The sequence below is a fragment of the Cucurbita pepo genome, chromosome 1 (assembly GCF_057944985.1).
Source record: "Cucurbita pepo subsp. pepo isolate OVF chromosome 1, ASM5794498v1, whole genome shotgun sequence".
Classification (NCBI taxonomy): domain Eukaryota; kingdom Viridiplantae; phylum Streptophyta; class Magnoliopsida; order Cucurbitales; family Cucurbitaceae; genus Cucurbita; species Cucurbita pepo.
The window spans coordinates 23,778-46,140 of record NC_141798.1 but is presented as its reverse complement, the minus strand read 5'-3'; the positions used below and the strand labels follow the sequence as shown (position 1 = coordinate 46,140).

Below are 22,363 nucleotides of genomic sequence, written 5' to 3'. Positions count from 1 at the left end.
GTAATTAAATTTTAGGATAAATATACAAAAATAAAAATGATAGAGAAGTTGTAACTTACAAAAAATGATAAGGAAAAAGGAAAAAATAAGCAATAAAATTAATAGTATTAAGACAGAGAGAGAGGGAGAGAAAAGGAAGGAAAAACTTTCACTTCTTTTCTCTCTACTTCTCTCTTTTTCCTCTATCCATTCCTGAGTCTCTGAGATGCCAAAGCCATGTCGGAGCCTCCGACGACATCAACGGAGCCACAGCGTCAGCATCAGCATCAGTATGAGCAGCAGCAACATCCCCACCATCTCCTACATTTACCCCTAATCCACGGTGGCGCATCCACGGGCACCACTGCCCGAATCAACACTGCAGCAGCAACCTCACCCTCGACAGTAATAGTCCGAGAGTACCGCAAAGGGAACTGGAATCTCCAAGAGACGATGATTCTGATAACCGCGAAAAAGCTGGACGAGGAACGGCGGAACAAGGCGGAGCAAGGAACGGCCAGAAAGGGCAGCGAGCTGCGGTGGAAGTGGGTGGAAAACTACTGCTGGAGCCAGGGGTGCCAGCGGAGCCAAAATCAGTGCAACGACAAGTGGGATAACCTACTCCGCGACTACAAAAAAGTCCGGGAGCACGAATCCCGCGCGTGCGATCAATCCCAAATTCCGTCTTACTGGAAAATGGAAAAGCATGAGCGTAAGGACAACAATCTTCCTTCTAACATGGCCTTTGAGGTGTATCAGGCCTTAAACGACGTGGTTCAGAGGAAGCTCAGAGGTGTGTCTGTTGCTGTTGTTGCTGGTCCTCCGCCTCCTCCTTCCCCCGCCGAGGGCGAGGCTGCGGCGGGGACTAGTTCCCCGGCGGCTTCAGGTGAGTGTGTTTTTGTTTGTGTGTGGGTGTGTGTGGGGTACTATTAAATTTGATTTTATTATATTATTTTCGGCCCGGACCTTTCGTTTTCGGCCTGGTTCGAGTTAATAGTGTGGGTCAAAGTTGCAGGGTTTGACTCTGCCACAATTTTGAATAGGACCCTCCTTCCTCCTTTTCATTTCGTTATTCGCTTTCTAATCCTCTACGGACGCCTCTACCATCTGCAGATGGGGCCTCCAAATCTTATCCCTCCGATTACGTTGGGTGATACAGTCATCCATATGAATTTAATATAAGTGGGATTAATTTTGCAATCATGATTAATACAAATCTAAGCATGCAATCCCATAAGTAAATATTTATTGTTTACTTACTAATTTTGTCTTCTTCTTCTTTTTAAAATCTCTCTTATTTTACCGCTTCTTTAAAATTTATGGATGGATATATTTACCAAATGCAGATTCTTGAGCTTTATGTATATATATATATTTGAAATTTGATTGTGTGGGCATATGTGTATATATATATACAGAGTCGTCGTCGTCGTCGTCGGGGCAGAAGAAAGAGAAGAGGGAGAGAAAGAGGAGAAGAGTGGGAAGAAGCATTGAGAGAAGCGCGTCGGCGGTGGCTCAAACGCTGCGGACCTGCGAGGAGCAGAGGGAGATCCGACACCAACAACTGATGGAGCTTAAGAAACGGCGCCTTCAAATCCAAGAAGCCCGCAACCACATTCAGGGTCAAGGCATCGCCGACCTCGTGGCCGCGGTTGCCAACCTCTCCGGTACATGTGCATATGTATATATATATATATATATAAATAAGAAAAAGAAAGGAATTAGGGTTTATGTTGACTTGGTGGGGGGATGTTTTGAGTGTAGGCATAAACAATAGAAGAAGAAGAAGAAGATCAGAAGAGTATGAATGTTTATACAGTGGAGAAGAGGTGAGAATGTTGAAAGAACAAAATGAGGCAATGCAGGCTGAGCTTTCGAGCGTCAAGACTGAGCTTTCTCAACTCCGAGACCAAATGCCCTCTCTCGTGCGAACCATGATGCACAATGCGATGCACAACATCCCTCCTCCTCCTCCTCCTCCTTCCATGGTACTCTCTCCCTCTCCCTCTCCCTCCCTATGCATCCATCCATATTATTCTAAATAATATATATAATATTGACTATATGTTCTGTTCATCTTTGTTTGTATAGGACCCAGGTGGAGATGGTTACAAATAATTGGTTATTAATTCATTCACAAAATTACTACAATTCATCATTGTTTCATATCATATGGAGTTTAATGATTTTGTAAAACTTGTTTAATATAATTTATTTTTATTATTATTCCCCATACACAACCACAACCAACGCTGAGCATCCAAAATGAAATGCCAGAGTACCACGGACTTAAATATGAGAGAGATCACACTGTGTTTTTGCAGACTCTGTCAGAACGACTGGTCAAACCTTGTGAATTCCATTTTCACCACATTTACCCCTGCCCCCTCCCCACCATGTTCTGCCCTCCACCTGACACTTCCGCCTTTTCTTTTCTTTTTTTTTTTTTTTTTTTTTTTTTTTTTTTTTTTTTTTGCATCACAAACAAACACCATAACCTTTTTCAGGGCTTATTATTTTCCCTTTCTCAAATGACCCTTTTACCCCTTCTCCCTTTTCTTTTCTTTTCTTTTCTTTTCTTTTCTTTTCTTTTCTTTTCTTTTCTTTTCTTTTCTTTTCTTCTCACCGCCCATTCGAACGCTTTCGTTTCTTTTCCTCCCAATTTATCGTTTCCCAAAATATCGGCAAAACGGGGTAATGGTAATGAGTAATTGACATTTACCTTTCGTGAGTCAAACGTGTTGCCTTGCCACGTCAACTACCGTCACCCTTTGACACCACCTTTTTTTTTTTTTTTTTTTAAGTAAAAAAAGTTTATAATATCCCTTTTTTATATTTGTTTTTATATGTAAGCTTATTTATCCAAGTCATAGTGATCAAATCTAGAGGTCTTTTTTTCTTAGCTTTCAGAAGTCTGTTGTCGCTTGTACCTTCATTCAGTTTACTAACATTTGTATTAAAAATATCTACCTACCAGCGTAATCCACTACTACTGTTTTCACGGATGAATCTCTCTCTTTTAATAAGTCACAGAAGTAGTGCAGAAGCAGTGTAGTGCATAATACAATTAAATTACACATAGTGCAATATATATTTACTAAAAAACTAGCCCAAATAGTTTCACTGTTGTCCCTTTTTCGGTCATTCTCCATATTATTATTGTGATTTTTTTCTTTATTCAAACTAGTGAAATTGGGACGTCCTTTTACTGTATTCACTAGAAATTGTACGAAGATTGAAATAAAAATATATAGTTATGTGCATAAGATCTCACCATCCAAACTTTCTCGAGAAGACTCTATTCGAGTCATTATGTTAAATAAAAATGAACTAGGGTTAGTATATTTTAACCATGTTATGAGAAATATTCAAATTTAATGAATTTTGGGTCGTTTACTGCGGGGCTACAATTGTTTTTTTTTTTTTTCTTTTTCATTTTTTGTTTTAGTCACTTGCTATGTTGTAATATTTTTTTGTTCTTGTTTTCGAAACTGAGTTTTCTTTGTAACCTGTCTTGTGTATACACCTGTTTTTTGATCTCCTTCCAAGTTTCATCTACTCCTTTAGGAGCAAAGCAGAGCATTTATTGCTTTTGATTCTTGTTTATACCCAAAAGTCTCCCCGGTCCTGAAGGGCAAAAAATGAGAATATCATCGACAAATTGGAGGTGAACAATCAAAAGGACAGAAATGAACCACAAATAAAAGACTTGGAAATAAAAAGAGGATCACGGGAAGTTGATGTTGAAAGGTGCATAAGAATATCAATTTTCTTATTCAACTTTCTACTCTTACACCATTCACTCTCGCCAACTGCAACATACTTTTACTTCGTTTCGACTGGTGAGCACGACTACATGCCTCAAGCATAACCAACATCTCCCATTCAAATCAGGGTTGTTAAAATATAATTAAAGCAGGAAAATAAATCAAGTAAAAAGACGGTTCTCTTCCAATTAATACAAGAGGAGTGTCCAATAATTGATGGTTCAGAAGATTATTCATTGCAGCCACCAACATGTACTCAATCTTGAACTGACCATGCAAGTCCTCAGAAACAAAATGTTCATAGCAAAGAGCATGAGTGATCTGCGCTGCTCATGATCGTGATCATGACATGACACCAATTTTTTTGGCAAAGTCATCTCCATCTTCATCGTCCATGTATTCTTCTTCAGGATTTATGTTCTCACCTTCTTCGTAATTGTATTCCCCATAGTCGACTTGCTCGTACTTGTATTCACAATCTCTCTGATCATCTCCTTCATATTCATGATCCTCCTCCAGTGTTTCATCGTAAGCTTCAATCTCGTGGCCATCAGTCGAATGCATAAGCTGAGAAGAAAGGTGATGAGATACGTCGATATTTTCCTCTAGCCCAAAAGCTTCAGCTGGAGAGGACTTGGTTCCTTCAAGACTGTTCGATTCTTGCTTGGCCGTTGATGATAGACCACTTTGCTTCAAGAGGGGAGTAGTGGAGCGTTCAATTGATCCGACACAGCGTTCTCTTTCATCATTATTCACAAGAGGGTCAACATCAGATTTAACTTGTCTCTTCTTTTTAAGAATCTCACCAAGAGACTTCGGTCCCTCAAACGAAAGTTCACCTCCAGATTGTTCATTATCTGAGCCTTTTCTTTTGCCAAGGGTTTGCTGCTCCTTAGTACCCACATGCTTGTCTTTCAGCGCAGCCAGACTTTTTGGAGCAGCAAAGTCCGACGTTCCATCCATCCTATCCCTTCTAGAACTAAGACCATTGAAATTTCTACCCTCATTGTTATAATCTTCTTCCAGTCTGCCTTTCATTTCATCTCTGTTGCTTCCCTCATGAGACAAGGACTGTGACCTTCCAGGTAGCAATCTTCCCCAGGGTCTACCCCGGTTTAAATCTCTTTCTGGCTGCAAATTGCTATTCCTAACTGGAGACGGTATCCTTGGGAGCTTTATCCTACCTCGGAGACGGTTACTCGTGGAGTTCTCTTGAGAGAGGTGAGAATCTCTCCTAGGAGCGTGATAGTTTCGCTCTTCAGGGTGACCAGCAGTATGCTCATTATTGATCACAGATCTCAAACCATTTCCCCTTCTCTGCTTGTTTAAACGATGACGTAAATCCATAGTCTGAATATGTTCTGGACTGTTAGATTTTGGGAAAAGTCTCTTATCCATCTGCGCTGACCCCATCGAAAACTTCTCAGATGAGGACCTATGCCGATCCCAACCATACTGCCCTTGCCTACTGTCATAGTCATAGTCAATTACATTGTTATAAACATCATGATCAACATCAGAAATCATCTTATAATCAGAAGAATGACCAATTTCATAGTCATTCATAGAAATCATATTTGTTCCCTCGTGACCTCTTGTTCTCCCGTACTGTTCTTCACTTTCATAATAACCAGAGCCTCTCAGCTCATCATCAACAAGAACATCAAAACCTGGAGAGGTCTCTCTCAAAAACTCATCAGCATCCTTACCATTCTGTAACCCATAATCATCTATTACATGACTCGGTTGCAGTCGACTGGCCCTACTTAATGAGCTTTCATTTAAAACAGGAAGAGAATTTGTAGCCTTGTACCTTGAACCATCATCAGCCACTTCTGCAGGTGGTCCACTCTTCTCATTGACGTCACCAACATTTGACGGCACAGTTTCATCTTTTGTTGCAAGCTTAAGAGGTGCCCCATCAATTGACTTCGAACAATCTGCTCGAGGTATCTTCTGCTCTTGACCACTTCTCAGGGTACCACCAGAAACTTTCTTGACACTCGGTGGCTTGCCAGTTTGGGCATTTGCTGTTGTCTGAGGGACTTTGTTCATTGGAACAGGAGAAGGCCCATGCAAGAATGCACATCGATCTCCTTTAAGACACAAACCCTTCTGGAAGAAAATGCAGGGGACTCCTTGTTTACTCGAATTGACAGGAGCGGATGGAATTGCTGAAGTTTGGGAAGGAATCTGAGAACTCGAATTTGTTGAATGAGGTGTTCCTACCAAGCCATCAAGAGGCTAAAAGAAAATCATAACAAGAAAGATAGGAAGATGAAAATCAGTCAAAAAAGAAACTAGTTCCACTTGAAATTATAAACACGGATTTACTTAGAAACATAAACAGTTGCTACAAGCAAATGTATAGAACTTACTGGATGTCGGAATGAACATTTTGGATTCAAGCAGTTACCATTCAACCAGAACCAGCAATCCCTAGGATTGACCCGGGCATATTCACTATGGCGATACTCGCATTCACTCCCCTGTTGGAAATCACATAGAAAGATATTACGGACACAATTCAACATCAATGATAAATATAATTGTATCCACAGTGTATTTTCAACAAACATCAATTGTCTTGATCATGGGATATAGTGTTATCAAAGGATTTTCTTTCTAATACTACGTGAATGCCAAATAACTGCCTTGATTAATAGGACATAACCAAATTAAGTTTAGGAAGAGGAACCTATTAGTTAGAGAAATATATTGAAACATATTAGATTTTTTTTTTATACTCATGGTTGTTTATAACCCTACAACACAAATCAGATGTTTTCAATTGAGGATTTACAAAAATGTAACTCAAGGGGAAAAGGTAGGAAAAAAATCCAATGAGTTCGAATCCTCGAGAAGTGATGAAATATGTATGTGTATTTAAAAGGATACTAAAAACTACTATGTATACCTAACCAGGAATTAAAAAGTGGTCAATTAACATCTCGATCCGGTATTAAATACCAAGAATTTGCAAACTTAAGTTGGGACACATGATAAATTTGAGGAAATATTCTACAACAATCATACCTTAGATTTAAATTCCATGCATTCAATTACAAGCTACAAGATCATACATCTACACATACACGTGACAATCAAGAACAAACAGTTTTCCTCCCAAAGTTGCACAATAACGTTAAGTGGCTAACAACGCCACAATTTGACCCTAAGTTAAGGAGAACTATGAAATTGACAACAAAATTTCTCCAGAAGCTAACATAGGAATTACAGTAAGTCCCTAGTGACTTGGGTGAAATAAACATCAAACGCATTCAAAAAGGACTTCTAAGTGAACTAGCTCAATTTCCACAACCTAATCCTCACTAGCCAACTCTCGGGATCTTAACCTACACAGATCTCATTCAAAGAAAAAAAGAAAGAGCAAACGCAACCAAAAAATTCAAAGATAGAAGGGCAAAAGAGTGTCGAATCAAGCAAAATCTGAGTAAAAGAAAAGAAACCTTTTTACAAGTCAAAGGTGAAGCAAGAAAGTAAACACAGTCGGTGTTCCTCTTAACGGCCTCCTCGTTGGCAGCCGATAGGGGTTGAGGCAGAGATTGCTGTTGCTGCTCAAGAACTTGAGGTCCGCCTCCTACCATACCGATCGAAAAGAAAAAAAAGACCCCACAATACCGCTTCGCTCACAGATCCAAGAACACCCCAAAAATCCCAATAGCGATTCTGATCCAAAAGAACGACCAGCAAACGAAATCAGAAACAAAAGAGCCAACTGAGAAAGCGATGGAATGGCGAGAATTATACCAAAAAAAGGGAAAAACAAGCTGAAGCTCGAAGGAAAGTATTGTTAGCGAAGATTAAGAGGAGATATAGTGAAAAAAATGAATCTAAAGGAGAAATCCATAAGGGAAGAGAAGATGTAAGCGGTGGTGGAGGAAGAAGATGAAGGATATGAAGAAGAGCAGCGAGTATCTTACAGAATTTGGGGAAAAGGCAAAATCCCTAATTCAAGAAGGAAAGGGCAAAGAGAATGGCTGAGATGCAATTCAAGGCTCTCTATGTGTGCATGTGCGCCATTTTATGTGTTTAAATCCTGATTTCTTTTGGATTCCTAGATATTTGTAATAAAAATAATTTTGAAAACAAATTTTATTTTTACATGTATATTATTTTTTAAAAAATATAAATGACAAATTTGTGTGAATATTTAATTTATACCGAACAATCTTACCGCTAATAATTTATAACTATTTTCCCTTAATTTCATATAAATTAACTTAAAATCTTTAAAAAAAATTAAGAGAAAAGGTTTAATGTTTAATTGACATCATTATTATTAATTTGAGATCTTAGTATACCCATATAAATTAATTTTTTTCTATCTTCACTTCCACTCCTTTTTAAAATACTCTTAAAACTTCAATTAATCTTACACTAGTTCATAATTTGATTAGTAATTGATGAGTGGATTGATTAGTAATTGATTAGTGGATTTACAAGTACTTGTCAATGGCTCATTTTGATCTAGAGCTTGCGAGCTTGCATGGGAAGTTGGTGGGTATCATGTCTGATAAGATCTATTCGTCGAGGGTCATATCATGCATTGGATTAATAGTTATCAAGCATTAGATAATCAATCCCAAACAAATTCAAAATACTTTTATAATTTATCTCATTCATCCAATGAGACAAAACTATGAATCACATGGTAACAGACCTCCGAAATGATTTTTCATATTTTTGGCACCTCTTTGAAAACATAAAAGTGATAATGTACAAAATATGAAGCAGCCCATATCTTTTCTTCTATAAGCGCATATAGAAACTAAACAAACCATGCAATAACCGGAATTTGTATACAGTATGGACAGTACATAGACAAATAGTGAAAAAAAAAAAAAAAAAAAAAAAAAAAAAAAAAAAAAAAAAAACTCTCAATTTTTAAGAGCAACAATAGCAGCAGGAAAATAAAGAAGGGATGCGACCAGTTTGGCGAATATAATCTGCTTGCTGCTCAGCTATTGTAGCTTGGCGGTTTCTCTTGACCTCTGCTGCTGCTAGCTTTTCTTCAGCTTTGTGTCTAACTGCCGCTAGTTTGTTCATCAGCTTATCGTGCGCCTGTCCTCTCATCCTCTCTATTTTAACCTGCATAACCCCAAGTACTAATTCAATGCATAATTTCATTATCAAAAGATTGACTTGATATTTGAGTTTCTTGGCTGGAAATTTTCCAACGTTAATCAGGAATGAGTATATGTGACGTATTATGGGAGTTCAACTATTCATGGTATTACAGAAGTATTTCTACAACGGAATACTCGTGCTTTCCACTCCCCCTAGACATGAGCCAAAACCAAAACTTGCTTCTCCTCGCCATTCGTAATGTCTATAAACATGCTTACATCATAACTAACTTACCACATGAAGGCACGACTCTTAACGAATACTCAAATAGGCTCAAACACTGACCTTATGAGGAGGAAACAGTAGGAATTTGAACATCTAACTTTACGAGGAGTAAATGCTTTAACCGCTAAGCTACCTTATGTTGGCCTTTATATGTACACATTTGAAAAGAAAGAACATTTGACTAACCAAAACCCAATAAAAAGTTGGCCTGAGTTAAAATGTTGATAGGCGAACTCATTCTCCAAATTTCCTTTTACTCTTTTCTCACATATCCCAAAGCCACTGGATCCAGGAGGTTAACAACTCACTGAAAACTCAACAGCCAAAACATATAATGTCATTCAAGAATAGCATCAAGTAGTATGCACAAACCTCAACTCTCCTCATTTCAGCTTCTGTTTTCGCTTTCTGATGATTTTCCCATGCTTGAATTTTCATCTCTTCACGTTTGAACCTGATGAATTTTCATCATCATTAGTTATTGTAACCAATGGACCCAATACTTTTCCATGCCAAAGTATAGTACTTAAGATCTGAATAGGGATATGGATTGGAATAGGAACAAAAACAAAGGACTGAAACTACCAAACTTTAGTTTTATTTTTCTGAAAGATTTGAAAGACTCGGCACGCGGTAAAATGATAGAAAAGATTACCTAGCCATATACTTGGCTTTCTCAGCATCCTCCCATGCTGCAGCTCGTGTTTCTATCACACTTTTAGCTGGTCGTTCGGTTGCAACAGTTTTAAGTGACGTTGAAGCATCTTTATCCTCCTCCTCCTTGCTAGCCCATGCAGCAATGTTCAGTTTCCCCAATTGTGTGCCGAGAACCATTATCTCTCTTCTAGTTTTTAATTGCATCTCCTTCTCAGATAACTCCTGGTCAGTATCTACACGATCATTAGCTGCGGTGGTCGGAGATGAGATTGGTGCACCTCTCCCAGGAGTTGATGGAAGAGAAGAATTTGGACTACGCATTGGTGTTGTTGCTCTCACAGGAGTTCCAGTCCTAGAAGGTTCTTGACTTGCAATAGGTGTCATCTCTGTACCCATATCTCTCATCGAGACAGAACGAGCAGTCGTGGGAGGAGGAATAAATGTAGTTGCAGTCTGAATGGCCAAAGATGAATCATGTTGGCTAAGACTAACTGCAAAACATGTACAGAACAAACAAAAAAAAAGGTGAAATCCAATTTACTTTTAAGTATATATATATATATTTTTTTTCCTTTCTGCAAAGGGATTCACATTAAAGATCATATGAAACAGCTATAAATCAGCATGGTCAACATCAGAGTTCAAATAATTATTTTCCAGTGGATGCCATGTCTTGTAAGAAAAATTATTGGTAACTACGATGGGCAGGGGATGAAGAAAAACAAGTTCCATAGTTCATGTTTTCTTCAAATAAAATTATTTTACACTAGTTTCAAAATGAGTTTACAATCCAACATTTCATAGAAGTGAAAGCAATATAAGCATTGTTGAAGCCCACCTGAGGTTATAAAACAGCTACTTTTCAAAACTACTTTATCAATGACTACGAACAAATAATTTCATAAGAAATAGAACTCAACCTCGGTAGCCAACTGGTGTTTGTCTTATTAATCGCAAAAAACAATGACAAAGGATGAAGCAGAGTATGTCTCTAAAAGAAATTAATCATTCAGAAATGTTCCACCTTCTCTACCTCCCAAGTTCAAACACAGACTACTATTCTTCAGATTCATTAAAGTACATAAACTTTACAAGCAGTCCAAGAGAAGGTACATGAGAGGAGTTCAAAATGATCAATCTGTAACTACAAATTCAGTAGAGCAGAGAAATGGATAGCCAAAATATTGCGGATAAAACTACCAAATGTAAAGAAACAACTACCAGTTCATTTTTGGGTACTCATTTCCAACTTCGAAGTCCAAGAATTAGAGTACGAACATATTTGAAAGCCTTCCTAGCATTTCCTTATTTAAGTTGGTGATTCATAATTTATTCTGCAAAATAGTCCCGAAAGCATGCTACATGCCATAACCACCAGAAAGATAATTTAACAATAAAGGCCAAATATTGTAAAAGTTCTGGAAACCTTTAATCTATAAATATGAGAGTTAACAACTAAATCTTTAACGGCCATTTCCTGGCTAGACTAATGAGATAACAGTTAAGAATACTGTAAGACCAAAATTTATTAAGAACTACATCTTCTTACTTGCTGACTCTCCAACAGAGTTCTCAATCATCAACATAGGCTTGCCATGTGTATCTGCTACTGTGTATGGATTAGCATCCCAAGTAACAAACTTCTGGGCAACACTTCCAAAGTTAGCTTCACTATCAATCTGCTTTGTATCTGGTTCTTCAAAAGCAGCCACTTTCCGATCTGGAACCTCAACCACGATCTTCAGAGATGGTTGACGATTCCCAATACCAATACCTAATTTTCGTGATCCAAAAAGATGTCCAGCCTGCATCTGAGATTGCCCTGTTTTGGGTCTATTTGAGGTAGGGCTTGCGATCCATTTCTGAGCATCATCCCATTTGGATGGTGCTGGCTTAGAGAAGGGCCCCAGGGTAACTCGTGTGGACCTCTCTGACTTCTGGAACTCAAAGGTTGAAGTGAGCAGAGTGGAAGCATCCTGTCCACTATCATAATCTAGAGAAGGCTCGTCCTGCATCCTAAGTCGTGAATTATGAGTGTTGTCCTTCAACCTGTGCTCATTAATCATCTCCGAGTCCAGTGAATCAGCCTTTTTTGAAGTCGAGCATTCTGGAAGGACACTGACCACATCCACATCTTTGCAAATATCAGATCCGCTAGTGCCTATTAAAAACATCTCAACTTCAATAAAACAGGATACTCACTCACTGTAAAATTCAGAAGTTCAGTTTAAATCATGTGCATTTCACTTATAAACTATATATCCTTGTAAATAGCACCTCAAGAAGCAACAACGTAAAGAAGTACAAAAGATCAAGCCTTTTCTCTTAGTGAAGCAGACATCTGAACATTGAAAATGGGAGAATAATGCATCATTTTGTCTGGAATAGACATGAGTTAACAGGAACTTGTTAGCTAAAAGATATATGGAAACATGGGAGATATTACGCCCTCTTTAGCTGGCTAAAAGCACCACTTTCTTACGCCCTCTTTAACGGTACTTCAGAGACATTAAGTTTTCCTCATTACACTCAATGATTCGACATCGCGACCTCTGGATAAGTGTTATACAGAGACAGTAGGGCTTCCTAACGGCCCTCTCTGGGGTCTTTAGTACTTCTACCTCTTATGGAAGCTTTAATTTCCATTTTTTTTCTATTTGGAGCCTTCAGAGCATCCAATCCGTTCGAGGGTCAAAATGAAACTTCATAGAAAACAAATCCTTAACATTTTCAGCTTACCAGCTTCATCGATCGGCAAAGGTTGAGATCTCAAGTCGTAAGTGGATCCAAGCTCTTCCTCCTCTTCCTTCCTCTTTTTCTCCAACCCAAGCAGCATATTCCTAAGCTTCCCGGGCGAAAACCCCCCTCCACCGGCAGCCTGCCGAAAATGAAGTCATCAGATAACAACACAAGACAACACAAGCATAAAAGAAAAACGAACATGAAAATACAAATCAATTCCTCGGTAACTCTGCATCGTCCCCTCATGATGGGTCATGGAAATACAGGCAGCGAGAAGAGAGAGAAACAGAAGAGAACGAAGCAAAAACCTGAGGCTTCTGGATCCTCTCGTAGTCCATGAAATAAATTCGTCGTCTGGGATTAGCAGAAGGAGAAGAAACGAAGGGATTTCGAGCAATGCTACAAGCCTTCGCGCAAAGGCGAGTTCAGAAGAGTGGGTTGTGGAGGGAATTAATGGGTGGAGATTGAGATTTCATGGTCAAAGCTCAGAAAGAGGAAGAGGAGTGAAGGGAAGTTCCATCACTTCCGCTATGAGACTGAGAGATAAGGCAACAAGCATGTGTGTGTGTGTGTGTGCGCGCGCTGCTTCAATTCATCTGTACACTGAACCGTTCTCTGCCTCTGCATCTTCAGCTATTTCGTCTTCTACTAAGACCATGGAAAAGGACCTTTATTCTCTTTCTCCTTTTTTTCACTTCAAATCCTTTTACTTTCTTATATTCTCTACTTTGGTCCCTCTACTTTCAAAGAGTTCATTTTATGGTTCTTAATATTTCAAATTTTGTCCACTAAAGTTTCCATATATTTTTTTGAAAATACCTTTTGGAAACGTTCATCTTTGTTCCTTTATTTTAAAAAGTAACCAACTCAAAATTTTAACACAAATTACATGCCCAACCAAAAAAAAAAAAAAAAATCTTTAATATAAAATTATTACTGCATTTCAAAATTTTATTGAGTTAATATTATGCTAAAATTATAATAAAAATAGAGTTTAAAAAAATAAAAGAAACCAAAACAACACTTGATTAAAACTTTATTATGAACCCAGAATATAAATATATGAATTTGTATTCAAATTTTGAAAAAAGAATGAATGATCACTTTTCAAAAATGGGTAAAAAAAAATCATGATATTTATAAATAAAAAAAATACTGTTTGTCATCCTTTCCTTTTAAGTTTAAATTTGAATTTCTTGCTTCAATTAAAATATAAAATAAATTGAAATTACTGCTTCAAGTAAAAGTAAAACGACAGAGAATGATTTGCATATACCTATATATATATTTTTTTATTATTATTATTATTTTTTTTTTTTGGGTAATGTTTTGAGAATTTTGGTATCCAATGTCTTGTATAATTGCTGACTTTTAGGTGGTGAATAACTAAGTTGACCTCTCAGACCACACCAACTTTTTCTATCTCACTACTAATTTCAAAACTCTCATGTGAAGTAGGAGGTAACGGTCAATTTCATAGAAAATCTTTATTTTTAGGTGGTGATTTTTTTTTTATCAACAAATCTCTATTTTGACCTTAGTTGATCAACCGAATGTATAAGTAGTTTTGAAAGGAAGACATTTAGTCATTCTATCACTCCTATTATTTTTAGTGCTCAAATTGGTATACAGCTTTTATTCTCACGGAAAAGAAGATAGAATTCTGACTATCACAAAAAAGAATGTTGACCCGGAACTATTTGACTAATGACTCTATCTATAATCTTCAACAATCCTCCCCTCACACTTTAGTTACTTTTAATTACACTTTCGAGGCTCACAATTCTTTGTTCGATATTTGAGGATTCTATTGACATGGTTAAGTTTAGAGAATGACTCTAATACCATGTCAGGAATTGATATTGTCCACTTTGAGTATAAGCTCTGATGATTTTGTTTTTTGCGTCTTCAAAAGGCCTCATACCAATGAAGATAATATTCCTCACTTATAAACCCATGATCTTCCACTAAATTAACGAACGTGGGATTCACTCCCAATAATCCTCAACAAACAGTACCTCACAAGCTTCGATTGAACTACTTTCCAATTTTATTTTTTAGGATTGCTCAAATATTTACAAGTTGCAATAACTACCTAGGATAAATCTAAGACATGTGCAAACTATTGCATACACGAAATATTCAACTACACTCAATATAAAACTCGAGATATATAATCAATCTCATCATTTGAGTGTAGACACAAGGCATATGAGTTGCAACAAACAACATTTTTACCTTGAGGAAGCTCCAAAGTTTCCATTTATCATTCTTGTATATCGACTCAATTCCTTCTTAGCATTACAATTATCCACTTTGACCCAAATTTCATCTATGTAATAAGAAAGCGGTAGGTACTAGAGGTGTAGTTGTCATAACTACTCTAACATTAACCATAACCCAACAACAATCTTCTCTTTCCAAAGCATCTTAAATTTTTTTTTATCTAACATTGGATCTTTGTCTCGCCTTTCTTCTCGTGAGCAAGACACTAACATCTCAGAAATTCTCAATAAAACTTCTTCAACTCCCTTTGGACAAGCACTTCATTTAACGTTGATTTTATTTAAAAGCTTTTTTTTTTTTTTTTTTTTTTTTTTTGAATAGTTTCATTGGTTGGTGTGTCAATCCGAAAATGACGGTGTGGGTAAGGTTAGCAAGTAGGAGCTTTGTCCATTTCTTTCTTTGACATTATTTTGTCCGTTTCATTAATATCTTTGATAATAATTATTATTCCAATTGGCGGTGGTCACCTGGGTAGGGCCAAGAAATCCAACGAATAGATAGATTCAACATAAATTGGAGGCATGTGGGTCAAAATGTCACATGAATGGTTGCCTTTTCTTAAGAGGGGTTTTAAATCTTTATACTTTTCGCCTACATCCATTTTGGTGGATAGCTTAAACACAACCAAATTATTGATCAAAACTTAAACAATAGGAAATGAAATGAGAAATTAGTGTACAAAAATGATGTAGGAAAAAAAAAATGAGGACAAGGGTTCAACATTTAAGGCACCATTTACTTTCCTTCACGTCGGAGTTCAAGTTTCAATCCCTGTTGCACTAAAAAAAAAAAGAAGAAAAGAGCGGCTAGTTTAAAAATGTCAAGTCTTGGGTTTGAATTCCTCCGCCTCTAATGGCTTTTGTCGCAAAAAATTAACGAGTCATAGAGCATGAGTTATAAAAGCAGAATTCAGATGCAATTGTTGGGTATATATACAGGGAAAAGCATTTAGAAATGTCACTGTTTCTCTTGCTATTATTGAACCAAAAAGGCAACAACAAGAGATCCAGCGAGTTAGGTTAAATCATATGCCACACCAACACTAATCTCGGGCCTGTACCTCTTCATTTCTATTTAAACACAACTCCAAATGCCTCAGGCATGTTTCCCTAGAAAGCATGTACCTTTTCATTCCCAATTCTTCCGCTTCCTTCTGATGCAAGAAGTTGAAACCTTGACCACACTTTCTTTTTCTTCCTCAACCCTTTCAGCGGATAGGATGGTACTGCGTAATTCCTCGTTTGGGAGGCAGCTTTCTCAGAATGAAGAGGACCAGAGAAGAAGGTAAAATCTCAACCAACTGCATACATGGAAACACAAGTAAGAACTCATACTTTTGAAAGAGAATGACGTTCCACATTTTCCTGAACAAAAAGAAGTAGAAAATACTAAGGAACAACGTATTCCGTTCAAAGAATAACCCATCTCCCATCGAGGAGAATATTATAATTTTAAGGGTAAGGCTTCACCTTTATGAAAAGGCACCAAGTCCCAAGCTTAACGTTGAGACTTGAACTAAATTCATCATCATAGAACACTAATAGAATGCAGGAAACTCATCATATTGATTAGAATACCCCAATTGACTAGTAATACAAACAACCACAAGCGAAATATCATAGGTAAATCCGAATTTACCAGGTAGTATATAAAATTTAGAACAGGATGATCCAAAACATCAAGGTCTGCAGCTTGATCAAAAGCATTAAAGCACATCTACAGCGCAAGAAAATTAAACCAAGATTAAAACGAATGAGTATGAATATAAAGCAATTGAAAGGCAAAACAACATGTTGTTCATTTCACTGTATAGTATATGCATAAAACAGCGATTAAATAATACACAAGTAATAGCTACAAGGATAAGCCTATATGTAACTCTATTACGTTATGCTTAATCCTTGAGGACGGCGTTAGGCTTTCCTTGATGATTGGTTAAGGACCCAAACGAAAATGAATTTGAAGTTCATTATAATACCCAGGCCCGGCCTAGTTACTGGTGCGGTAAAACATGTAGGTAACCGCCGATACAACTAACCTTCTTGAGTTGCTTGTCTTCATATCTTATTAAAACATTATTCTATGCTAATTTTCATGCACATCAAGTAACAAAAGCTGATTATAATAGTTAGCACCTCCATTATAAATTACAATTGTCCAACTTCTTAAACTTGTCACAAATATTTTTAAAAATTTGATCAATCATAATGAGCGAGATGTTTGTTCTACACACCGATTGTAAGTATGATAACATACTAACTCTACAAGGCAGAATATCTAATGCAATCACTCCCAATGGTACAGCATAACAACATTGGAGAGAAGTAAACTCACCATGATGCATCTGACGAGGAAACAAGAAAAACATATAGTTGTCACATAGCCAACCTGTCCCACCCAAAACAAATAAAAGTTAAAAGAGAGAATCTATGGGAAAGATTAAAACGAATCAAAATTCTAAAAAGAAGTCTATAACATCCTACCTCTTGCAACTTCTTACGTCTTCCTTTGGATTCCACAGGAAAGCGCTGTAACATCAAGAACAATCTACCCAGAGACAGTTAAAGTAACCATTAGCAAATTACAAGTAATGTCACAGACAGGGAATTTCCAAGTCTGCCAGATGCCAATAGTGCACCAAAAGAGAAAAGCCAACGGAAGTGAAAACTACTGAAGATCACATGATTTAATAATTCTGCACGAAAAGGGTTATCATATGACAAGAAAAGTGAACCTTCCTCAACTCTTAAATTATTTTTGGCAAACAAGAAACCACTCCAAAACTAAACATTGGTACTGTCACGCCCAACTTTGAATCTAAAAAATTACTCCTAAAAATTTGAAAATATTACATACCCTATAGCTATATCTCCATTAGTCATTGGATTTAAATTTCATAAGTATGAAGGCAAATAATTGCAGCAACCCTCGCAATTTAGAAATACCTTGGGATTCCAACCTTTAAAATTCAGTGCTAGTATGCATATTGCTAAAGTTCAACTATTTGTAGTTATAACAGCACCGTTTCCCTAAAAATAATAAGAATAATCTAACTCCTTTAATATTTTTAAATATAGATTTAAAAAAGTCTTGCCAAGACGCTAACTTATTTATGGTTGACTTTCTAACCATAAGGTCCATAACCAACAAAAAGCCTTGTGCTGTAAATATTTTAAAAAAAACTTCAGGGTAGAGATTGGGGTCAAAGCAAGGTTACATTCTGCCCCCCATCCTTGAAATTGTTTTGAGGAAAAAAAGGATTCTCCAACCCCAATTAAACTGAGAATTTCAGGGGGGAAAATATCATACGACTCACACAGAGAGAACAATTGAAGAATGGCTCGCCTTCAATCGCTCTGTCCACGTTTTTGGTTCTCAGTGTTTTCTGTTTCCTGGATTAAATTTGAAATGACAGGAGCCTTTCGTTTTAACTTTGTTGTGGCTCCCTTGTTCCTTTGGCTTATGTTCTGTTGGTGTATTCTTTCATGAAAGTAGTTTCTTCTCTCTCTCTCTCTCTCTCACACACACACACACACAACACCAAAAAAAGAAAAAACCCTTCTAGAAGTCTTCATTAACTTTTCAGAATTGATTAGGGTCGTCTCAACCGATTCATCTCAGGTTCTCCAATCTCAATGACCGGTATCCATCAACACCGGAAGAAATGAAATTATTCAACTGGAAGAACCACTCACTGGGGACCAGTGAGCTGCAACTTTATATTCCACCTTTAATAATTAAATCTATAGGCAAATGGATTTTTACTCGGACATATACAGCTTCCCTAAGCTATAAATCATATCTGGCACATATACCTTTAAAATACAGCAGCCATTAACAAAATTACTCCCCAATTAAAGAAACACAAGGCCCGTTTAGAAGTTCATGATCACAAACTTCCCTTGTAGTGTATGGGTTCTATAAGCAATAAACATAGATTTTTTTCTTACTCCTCCATCACAGAAAAAAGGATTATTTAAATGTATGTAAATCATAAAGAAACAGAGAAAAAGCAGATGCTAATATTACCTTCCCCCATAAATAAGAAACCCGAGGGCAGCAAACAAAGAGACACTGGCAAAGAACATCTTAGAAAGGGTGGCCAGAACATGAACAGGATTCCACCACAATATCAGCCACAAAACAATCTGCAAGCAACTCAATCAAACTTTTAGAAAAAGAAGGGTTAAATATATTAATCGGTTAACATGCTGGCTATTGACTATGAATAATGATCCACGTAGTAGGCAGAATGCAAAATACAGCCGACACATGTATGGTTAGTTACACGTTGAGTCAATGGTCTGCTTTACCATCCAACATGCTTAAGGACGCATTATTCTCACTCATATTCACTAGATTATGAAATTAATAACTGGTGTTATGAATCAAATGATTGTTGATGTCGTTAATTGAAATGGCCACAACGAGCCAACACCCTGATACACATTTTTTTTTAAAATGAAAAAATCAGAAAAGATGAAAGAGGACAAGAGAGCTAACAAGGGACGAAAACACGAGCCAATAAAAAACGGGCCTACAAAACAACCACCTAAAAGGAGGCTGATGATACCTAGCTTGGCGGCCTAGGAAAGAGCTACCATTTAGAATAATAAGACCTAACTTAATAATTGCAAAACTCCTTCAACATGGACGCCCAAAATGAGGCGTCAAACCTTGCTAAAGACCAAACCTCCTCCCCTGAACTCTCCTCGCCCCTAATATTCTATTCTTCATCTCTCAATCGTGATATAGCAATGAGCCTCACCTGAATAATATAGACCACTGCATTTACCGTAAGGAAAGTTGGTCTCAACCCATCAGTTGATACAGCACGTGCCTGAGGAAAGTTTTTGTAAGGTGTGTATATATAGTCTTTCCATATTCGCAAAAAGAACATTATGAATTCAAAAATAAAAATGTCCACCTGGTAGTAAATCTCTGCCCAAAACAAAACCAATAGAGCATAAGTTGTGAAGAAGGCAAGGCTTGGCATGTCAAGCAAGATATGATGGAGAATCTATTAAGACAGACAAACAAGGGAAACATTAAACATGTGATGGGAAAAAGAAATCAGAACAACCAATTAAGAACCAAACCACACCGGTGGTTCCAAACTCTGTACGTCACGACGGAATACAAAAACGACTGCCCGCACTGCAGTGAGATACATTTAATCACTTAGCCCAGAGATTCACAGAACTCACAACAATTAAAGAAAAGGTAAGTGGAAAAAGGAAAAACAAAACCGATGAAATAAACCTCCGTTCACCAAGAAATTGAGAAAATGGAAGACCTTCTGCGTGGTCCAACCATACTCCGGCACCCTCAATTGTATACGAACTAGTTGAACCTAAAACCAGGCACAAACATCCTAACATTAAACATTTAAGAACCCCAACAACGATTCATACAATCGAATTCATTATCTCATCCATTCTTTTTCCATTGCCTAAAACCAGAGAGTCCCCACTACAGTTTTTCATTCTAAAGAAACAATTAAGGATCAAAAGTAGAATGACAAAGAAAGCTCCATGTTTGCTAGCTCTTCGTTCTTTTCCTAGCACAGAGATAGGGATTATGAATCAGAAACAACAAAATCCTTAAATAAAACCCCATATTCAAGTCCAGGTGAATTAGATGTGCAATGAGCAAATAACCCAATACAACAACGAAATTAAGGAAACCAGAAACAAGGGACACCATGAAAATCAAATATTCAGTCTAGTAAACAAAAACCCAATTCCCCAAATTCAATTCCGACGAGAGATTAACAACAGAAAACACAAGGACAAGGACGGGAACAGAAGGGTATAGAAACAGAGAGAAGGAGCCTACAAGAGCGACGATGGCGACGATGCCATAAAGAGCGGCAAGGGTGAGGAAGATATGATCCTGCCAAAGGAGAGAATCATTGATTTCTTGCCACCAAGTGGTTGCGTCGATCAACAAAAACGCCTTCGCCGGCGAATTATCCATGCCGACGCTGCTAGTCTCCATTAATCCTCCTCCCCTTTCACGTGGAAACGAATTATAGAGAATCGTCGTTCCTCCGCGAAATTCAACGACGAAAAAGAAAACAGCAATGCGATCAATCGAGCAAATAATGTAGCTGTGTTGTGAGTGAATATTCTTGGTTCTTCGTTTTGGGGCAAATAATCTAGGTGTGTTGCGGCATTTTAACGAAATTGGGGAAATACAGAATGTGCAGCAAAAATAGAGAGATCCCGAAAGTGAGATGGGAAAACTACGCGCAAACAGAGATTTCTCTTATGGGCTGATGGATGCTAAAGTATTCATTTGCTTGGGTTTAATTTAAGGTTATGGCGGGTGTTTTGGTTTTGTTTTTTAGCTCTTCGACCACATTTAGGAATGTGTATTTGGGTGTTGAGTTATTTAGGTGGGTTAAAAGAGTCCATATGTTAGGACTTAAATTGTGGACTCCATTTGTAGTTCCAGTTACAAACAATTCAAATTTGTTCCTTTCTTGTTTTTATTTCCTATTTTAACATTTATAGTTTCTAATGCACTGATGAAACAAATTAAATATTACAACATTTAGTTTCTAGATAATTTGTCATTTTCTCTCTCCGAAGATTTCATCTCCATAACCATTTAGGGGGCATTTATTGTTTGGGATGGGACTTGAGATGGGAAATGACATGGGTTCCTAAAACCTATGTTTGGGGCATGGGACTTAATTTATTGCTTGGGAAAGCTCTTTTCATAGCCATAAAAAATGTGGGTATGGGAAGGTATTTAAAATCCACTTATTTATTTGTTTTATTACCTTTTTCCTTTTTCTTTTATTTTCTTTGTTATTTTTCTAAATGTCATTTTTTTTCCGATTATTTATTTTTTGTATTGCTTCTCTGAGTTATTCTCCTTTTTTTTTCTTTTTTTTTTCTTTTTCTTTTAGTTGAATGTATTTTATTTTAAAATATAATTAATTGATTGAAATTAAAATTAAAAATACTAATAATAAATATAATTAGTAAAAAATAAGTATTATATCGTAATAATTATTACATTCTATTGCATTTTTTTTTCCAATCGCCCTTTAGCATTGGTTGAAGAATTTTTTTACAAGCCTACAGAAATAAATAAAAAGATCATTTTTTTCCTTCTATCAAGTCTAAAAACTAGCATGCTATCTTTCCAAACAAGAAGAAAAAAGCAGTAAGCAAAATGACTTTGGTAGTATTCTAGATATTGAACAACGCATCTCTTGTATGTTAGGAATGAGCAAACATACAAGCTTAAACTCAAGTAATTTTGGAATAAACTGTCAGCTTCATTAAATAAATATAAAAAAAAAAAAAAAAAAAAAAAAAAAAAAAAAAAGACAACGTGAAGGACCAGCTCATGCAAACTGAGAAGGATCTCTAAACCATTGGTCCTAATGACCGACCACACCTAGTGGGGTTGGGTTAGTTGACTGGCCATACTGCCATATATATTGAGAAGTCAACAGTTTTACAGAGAAGAATTTAGAAGTGTGACAACGGTATTCGAAAACAACTAATACAAAAGATTCGATCGTATTCCACAAGTAT

At 36.9% G+C, this 22,363-nt stretch overlaps 4 protein-coding genes across 7 annotated transcripts; 1 reads left to right on the top strand and 3 right to left on the bottom strand.

Moving 5' to 3' along the window:
• The first annotated feature begins 37 nt into the window (after positions 1-37).
• LOC111800420 (uncharacterized) lies at positions 38-2,205 on the top strand. The gene is made up of 4 exons (XM_023684109.2): positions 38-865; positions 1,398-1,646; positions 1,744-1,967; positions 2,071-2,205. The coding sequence occupies exons 1-4, from the start codon at positions 217-219 to the stop codon at positions 2,095-2,097; spliced, it is 1,149 nt and encodes a 382-aa protein (XP_023539877.1). The 5' UTR covers positions 38-216; the 3' UTR covers positions 2,098-2,205.
• A 1,511-nt stretch (positions 2,206-3,716) lies between these two features.
• On the bottom strand, positions 3,717-7,804 carry LOC111800409 (CCCH-type zinc finger family protein). Of its 2 annotated transcripts, none has more exons than XM_023684102.2 (4): positions 7,691-7,804; positions 7,217-7,436; positions 6,125-6,235; positions 3,717-5,990 (listed from the first exon to the last, which is right to left on the bottom strand). In XM_023684102.2, the coding sequence occupies exons 2-4, from the start codon at positions 7,352-7,354 to the stop codon at positions 4,089-4,091; spliced, it is 2,151 nt and encodes a 716-aa protein (XP_023539870.1). In that variant the 5' UTR covers positions 7,355-7,436; positions 7,691-7,804; the 3' UTR covers positions 3,717-4,088. The 2 variants fall into 2 exon arrangements, with proteins under 2 accessions (XP_023539870.1, XP_023539862.1); XM_023684094.2 differs by having other exon boundaries at positions 7,518-7,786.
• A 730-nt stretch (positions 7,805-8,534) lies between these two features.
• Positions 8,535-13,204, bottom strand: LOC111801797 (Remorin family protein). Its single transcript, XM_087120992.1, has 6 exons — positions 12,830-13,204; positions 12,519-12,657; positions 11,329-11,940; positions 9,778-10,270; positions 9,495-9,576; positions 8,535-8,858 (listed from the first exon to the last, which is right to left on the bottom strand). The coding sequence occupies exons 1-6, from the start codon at positions 12,857-12,859 to the stop codon at positions 8,655-8,657; spliced, it is 1,560 nt and encodes a 519-aa protein (XP_086977118.1). The 5' UTR covers positions 12,860-13,204; the 3' UTR covers positions 8,535-8,654.
• A 2,493-nt stretch (positions 13,205-15,697) lies between these two features.
• On the bottom strand, positions 15,698-21,115 carry LOC111800401 (tobamovirus multiplication protein 3). Of its 3 annotated transcripts, XM_087120996.1 has the most exons (11): positions 20,646-21,114; positions 20,070-20,160; positions 19,912-19,964; positions 19,735-19,827; positions 19,576-19,647; positions 18,837-18,955; positions 17,291-17,354; positions 17,142-17,195; positions 16,446-16,523; positions 16,277-16,344; positions 15,698-16,107 (listed from the first exon to the last, which is right to left on the bottom strand). In XM_087120996.1, exons 1-10 carry the CDS (start codon positions 20,805-20,807, stop codon positions 16,279-16,281), a joined length of 852 nt encoding a protein of 283 aa, XP_086977122.1. In that variant the 5' UTR covers positions 20,808-21,114; the 3' UTR covers positions 15,698-16,107; positions 16,277-16,278. The 3 variants fall into 3 exon arrangements, with proteins under 3 accessions (XP_086977122.1, XP_023539850.1, XP_086977123.1); XM_023684082.2 differs by lacking the exon at positions 16,277-16,344 and having other exon boundaries at positions 20,646-21,111; XM_087120997.1 differs by lacking the exons at positions 16,277-16,344; positions 16,446-16,523 and having other exon boundaries at positions 20,646-21,115.
• Positions 21,116-22,363: the final 1,248 nt, after the last annotated feature.